General features: G+C 38.4%; 1 protein-coding gene across 1 annotated transcript; it reads right to left on the bottom strand.

Annotated features, from left to right (window-relative positions):
• Positions 1 to 2,661: 2,661 nt before the first annotated feature.
• On the bottom strand, positions 2,662 to 5,654 carry DFL1 (Auxin-responsive GH3 family protein). Its single transcript, XM_020381942.3, has 3 exons — positions 5,154 to 5,654; positions 3,713 to 4,644; positions 2,662 to 3,489 (listed from the first exon to the last, which is right to left on the bottom strand). The coding sequence occupies exons 1-3, from the start codon at positions 5,456 to 5,458 to the stop codon at positions 2,903 to 2,905; spliced, it is 1,824 nt and encodes a 607-aa protein (XP_020237531.1). The 5' UTR covers positions 5,459 to 5,654; the 3' UTR covers positions 2,662 to 2,902.
• Between the last annotated feature and the right edge of the window lie 232 nt (positions 5,655 to 5,886).

The following is a 5,886-nucleotide window of genomic DNA, read 5'->3' as shown; positions in this document are numbered from 1 at the left end:
GTATCATGCAAATGTCTCATTCTTAGAGTTGGATCTCTGAAGGTTGGACCTTCGATGCAACCTATATTCTCATTATTATAATATCATTTTTGCAACTTGCAAGCTAACACCGTGATTCTTGAGAGAGTCCATTAATAATAGATTAAAGCATATTCAGCAAAAGAAAAGTGCAAGAGGGAAAGAAGTACTCACTAGATTTTTTTTTTTTTTTTTGAAAAGAAAATCTATATTCAATGTTTTTGACAAATGCTTTAATTACTCTGAACAAGAACAACACATTAATTGGAGTCATTTCAACGTCACATTAGTACTTGGAAAACACTAAGACAAATGCTAATTGCCGAATGGGGACAATTATTGCAAAATATTCCAAGACATCAAATCCTCAAATCATATTAGGCTCCCAAGTACATTCGTTTTGTTGATGATCAGATTAGGAAAGCTTAAATATGTTTCCTGGGATAATCAAAGTAAAAATCATTTTTAAATTAATTGCAAATGGCTTTCTTATTACTTGTTAGTGTAACATAATGTTCTAATTATTATATCACGGTTACCAATTTTTTTAAGTCTTTTTACGAGTATTTTTACTCTGCTAAACTAGATACAAATTTCGCTTAAATTATATACAAATTTCACTAAGGATATTGTGATTATTATTAATTAAAATAATTTTTATACATAATAAAAATCAAATATAAGATTTTTCGTTAAATTAATTGTCCTTACAATATATAAGTACAGAGTATCTAACCAATATACCAATCGATCTAATTATATTATTGTTACCATCTATACCAATGCATAATAGAATTATTAAAATTTTTAATTAATTAATTTTAGAGCAGAAAAAAATAATTATGGGGTTTTTTAGATCATCAATTTTTCATATTTTTTAATATTAATGTTTTAATAATTTTTTTTAGCATAATAACTTATTTATAACAACAGAAGTTTATACATATATATATATATATATAACTAATTCATCTAAATGCATGATGCTAATATAAGAAAAGTCTAATCTAAATCGACACAAAAACTGTTCCTAGACCTTTATTTTTGCTGTGCCACTTGAAAAACAGAATTAACAAGTTATAACAGCAAAAATGCCAAGGAGAAAAAAGTTACGACTGCCCAGTGCAATAATGAACGTTAAAACTGAAATTATGGTGACTTGACCAAACGTAAGTATTTGATGAAGATTATTGCAACCTACCTAGCGTTGAAATAATTCCTTGGAATGAACATACAGAACAAAAATGGAAAACCATAAAGAGGACAAAGGCATGAGTTAAATTCGCTGCTTACTCTAATCAGGCAACACTAACTGAAATGTGGTACAAACCTTATCTCCTATGTGACACTGTGGAAACCTTTGCTGCATTATGAAGCCGAACACATTTTGTCTCTGAAAAAATGTTTGTCTCTTTCTTCTGGGTTGTCTGAACTTATAATTTTTTCTCTGACACACCCTTGAACAAAGTAGTTGTTTAATATTCCACTTTAAAACAAAAGAACTGTTTTTTTGTTTGTTTGTTTTCAAAGAATATATAGCACACACCACACAGGGAACAACACTCTGATTGCACTGATTCTCCCTTATCTTCCCCTGCTCACTTGACTCCAATTTTTTTGTTGGCATTGAGTAAGAGCAAACAAGTCCTTGATCTTTGACAAGTCCTGTGGTTTTTTATTTTTTTCAGTGTTGAATGGCATGAAAACTGCTGATTGATTTGGTCTTTCGGTTGGTTCACAGTGGGGCACTGTGATCATATAATAAAGGGGTATAATATGATCATAGAATTAGTGTTATGTGGTGCCACTGCCAGCAATAGTCACTAGGAATTTCTTCACTAGCACACAGTTGTTTCGTTTTGTTTGCTTTTGGAATTGTTGCTGAAGAAAGCATAAAATGTTTGAGCCTTGAACAGAAGCCCTCCCTGTTGATTTAATACCCACACATGGTTTTTAGTTCCTTGACTTAGTGACAGAATCTGACACAAACAACTATTTGTTAAAATAGACTCGCAGAAAGAGAATTTGGACTCATTACTTGCCATCACGAGGCCTCACACGCTGAGAGGAGCTTATCAACATTTTTTGAAAGCTAGGTTTATTTTAATTTATCCCCTTCCACTAATTTCAAATTTATGGACAAAATTCTCATCAGACTAGTCTTAATCAAATTGCAATTGCAAAGCTTATTTGCAGAATAGAATAGCCCTGCCCACTTACCCAAACAGGATAACATTTTTTCCTTTACCCCTTTTTTGTATTTAATTAATTTCACTATGATTCGTTAGTTGGACATAAATAGTGGCATTGGGGAGGAGAAAAAGTTGGCATGCTTTTTCCTGAAAACTATAGAAAAAGAAAGGAGTTCAGAAGTGATGTCTTTCTTTCTTGTTTGCCGTTATACGAAATAAGCCCCATCACACATAAGTGAACATGCATGATTGCAGGCTGCAACTAAGAAACCAATTCCAACCGAACATTATGATGATTATAGGGTCTTTTTTTGTGTTCGTACCTGAGATTTAACACAAAACTTCATGCAAATTATTCAAATCCTTCACCCTAATTCTAGTGAATTATGATCATAAGGTCTATAATAAAGTTGAGAAAATTAATAAAAAAACAAAAGACAAGAGAAAGGCATTAGACAACAACAACTTTCTTTCTTTCAAACAGGAATTGCTTTTTACAGTGGCTAGGTTCAGTTCACTATGCAAGTTAAAAACAAGGACTAAAATCAAAGTCTTTTTAAACATAGAATTAACCTAAAAAAGAGTAATTAAAATCCCTCCCTCCCCTCCTAACATGTCCACAAAAAACAGTTCACGTGAACCGCCATGAAAAGCTACCAACCACATAATAATGTCCACCTTTAGATTCTAGATCAATTCTGATTGATCCACTGCTTGTGGCCCGGAACCCATTTTGGACATTTTGGACTAAAATATTTCTCCACCACCCTTGAGTTCAAGAGCTCCACCACAGGTGCAAACTTGACACACCTAGGAGTCTTGTACTGATTTATTGAAGCCCCTAGGCTTATGGCATAGTCCATGAGCTTGTCAAAAGTCCCCTGTTCCACAATCTTTATCTCAAGGGGCCCAATTGATTTGTCTGAGACGCGCCCTTGGCGATACACACTGTTCAGTGATTCCTCCACGGTTAAGCAACAATCCTCAAACACACAGGGAGGAATTGGGGTTGAACCGTTCAGGGCGAGTTCCCAGTATAACACATAGTGCCCTGGGATTGTTGTGGTGTCTGCATAGCTTGTGTACTCGGACACTGATGCATCAAAGGGTACCAAGTGTGTCACTGCATTCTTCATTGCGTTCTGAAGCTCCACCTCATCGGTCTTGTCCGAGTCTATGCTCAACACCACGTTCTTTCTGCACACAAAGTTGAATTGGGGTGCCTTGTTCTTGAATCCAGCCACCCTCAGCACATCACCAACTCTGTAACGATACAAACCTGAAAAAGAAAAGACTGTCAATTGTCATACCAAACCCATGCTCCAAATTTTGTGCTAAGAATAAGATATAAGATAAAACAAGGTGTTTTCGAGATCTCTATGACCTCAATTCCGCGATTTAAAACCTTGGATAATGTACCGTGACCGCAATTTAAAACCTTGATGCTAAGATAAAAGTGAGACTAACCAAAGGGTGGTTGTTTGATATTTGTTCTTACTTACCAGCATAGGTGGTGACAACGAGTTCATATTCTTGGCCAAGTTTGACATCAACAAGCTCAACGAGCTCTTGTTGTTCTTTCTCATTGAGGGATCTGGGGGTGTGGAGAGGGTCATGGGACACCCCATTGGCGCGATTAACAGGCAAGAACTCGAAGTAGCACATGGTGGGAATGAGGGTGTAAGAGACCTCACTGGGCTTGCAAAGAGGGTTGAGGTTGACACCAAAGTAGCACTCACTGGATGCATACATGGTGCACACAAGTGGCAGTCCATTGCTATAGTAGTCCAATGTGGGGATGTACTGTGACATTGTCCCAGTCACAATAACATCCACATACTTAGTATTGGGCCACAGCCTCGTGATTATGCCCTGCCATGAGCTCTTGCTACACTCACTTTGGATGAGATCCGCGAGCCTAGGGTCAGGCTTGAGGATCTTCATGACAGCCTCACGAACCGTGGTGTCAGTGATGACGCTGTTGATGGTTCCGGTTCTGATGTCGTTGCAAAGGAGGGACCAGTGCTTCTCGAGGAACCTAATGGCCCTTATGAAGCCAGAGGCGAAAACTGCGCCTACGCGGAAAACCTCCTTGTTTTGGCAAAGGCCACAAAGGAGTTGGGAGTACATGCTTTGGTAGGAGTCAGGGCAGAGGACGGTCTCATTTGGGCTGGTGTAGTTGGTGTAGGGGTCATAGGGTCTGTCTCTGAAGTAGGAGCTTTTGTAGTAGCTCGTCAGAACTGGACGAGCCACGATTCCTCCAGGTGTTTTGGCCTCAGATTTTATGAACATTAGGTACATTCCTTTGCCCTTCTCTAATCCAGGAACAAACTGGCTCATCACTGGCATCAACAGGCTATAGAGTAAACTCCTCCTCCCTAGCTCCTCTTCAATTGTTGGCATCAGCTTCCTCTCCCCTCCCGATGTCCCAGAACTGCAACACATCATAAGATAACACAAACAACAACCCCATCATCACAAAGACACCCAAAACCACATGTTAAGATAAACCCAGATTAAAAAACATGATCTTTTCTTTTCTTTTGATTTCTCTTTAACTTCAAGTTAAAACTCGGTTAACTTGTCCATTTTCAAAACCATGAACCAGGTTGGCCTTGAGTCCTTAAGTTTAGAATCGGGTCAACCTGGTCCATTTCTGAGGCCATAAACCAGGTTGGCCTTGAGTCCTTAAGTTTTAAACCAGGCCAACCTGGCTCATTGGCCAGTTTTACGGGTCAGGTTGATCGTCAAATTCTTAAGTTCAATTCTTGTTATATTATGCTAAATGCAAAAAAGGTTAGAAGCACTAGGCCAACCCATATTGGATCATGATGAGTTGTTAGATTCAAATCTTATTATTATCATGGTTGTGTTTCATATGGAAGAGGAAGTTGGAAGTAGGCGAAAAGAGGAGGAGGTTTTGGTGTGTGCATATAAACATACCTAGTGAGGAATTCTGAAATGGGTTTGGAGCAAAGGATGGGAGAGGTGTCACCATTGGCGATGCGGTTGATGTCAGGTTGGATATCCTCGTAGGTTATGACAGGCAAGAGTTTCTTGAAGGTTTCACGGTCGGTTTGGCCGTTGAGACCGTGTCTCCTCAAGTACTCAACATTTGCATTGTTGGAGAGGATTTCGGAGAGGACCCTCTTCTGGACAAGGTCAGCGTTGGCAGTGACATCCTCAATGAACTCGAGAGTTTTCTTGTTTTGCTCGAAAAGGTTGTAGTCTCTCGGAGCCTCAGGCATGGTGATGGTGTTTATAGCTAGCTAGCTAGCAACCTTTTTGGTATGTGTGTGTGTGTGTTTTGGGAAGGAGAACAACAGGAATTTGGTGTAAGAGAGAGAGAAAGAGAGAGAGAACAAGACACTGACTCTAATAGTGATAGAATCTGGTTAGGAAGGAACTAGGAGATGGTGTTGGGCGTGAGTTGAAAAGATGAGAGAAACAGGTATATATAGAGCACATGTCAAGCTGGGTTTGCTCGAGACTAGGGACATGAGAGTAAATAATTGTAACAATCAAGGGTGGGATGGGGAATGTGTGGCCGTTTTGTGTCACTTTTTGTTTTTTTTTTTTTTTTTTCTATATCTAAACATTTATATCATGCCAAAGCATACACTATACAACTTCCATGCATTTATGGTCATGTTAAGTGAGCTTCTCCATCCACGAT

The sequence above is a fragment of the Cajanus cajan genome, chromosome 8, assembly GCF_000230855.2.
Source record: "Cajanus cajan strain Asha chromosome 8, NIPB_CcT2T_4, whole genome shotgun sequence".
NCBI classification, from domain to species: domain Eukaryota; kingdom Viridiplantae; phylum Streptophyta; class Magnoliopsida; order Fabales; family Fabaceae; genus Cajanus; species Cajanus cajan.
Note: the sequence above shows the minus strand (reverse complement) of the source record. Positions and strands in the feature narration are given on the sequence as shown.

What these genes read in the sequence shown, in the direction of transcription:
- DFL1 (XM_020381942.3), bottom strand. Translation starts at nt 5,458, where the DNA reads ATGCCTGAGGCTCCGAGAGACTACAACCTTTTCGAGCAAAACAAGAAA. An exon ending in ATTTCAGAATTCCTCACTAG is followed by an intron (nt 4,645 to 5,153) that starts GTATGTTTATAT and finishes GATGTGTTGCAG; the next exon opens with TTCTGGGACATCGGGAGGGG. An exon ending in CGTTGTCACCACCTATGCTG is followed by an intron (nt 3,490 to 3,712) that starts GTAAGTAAGAAC and finishes TTTCTTTTTCAG; the next exon opens with GTTTGTATCGTTACAGAGTT.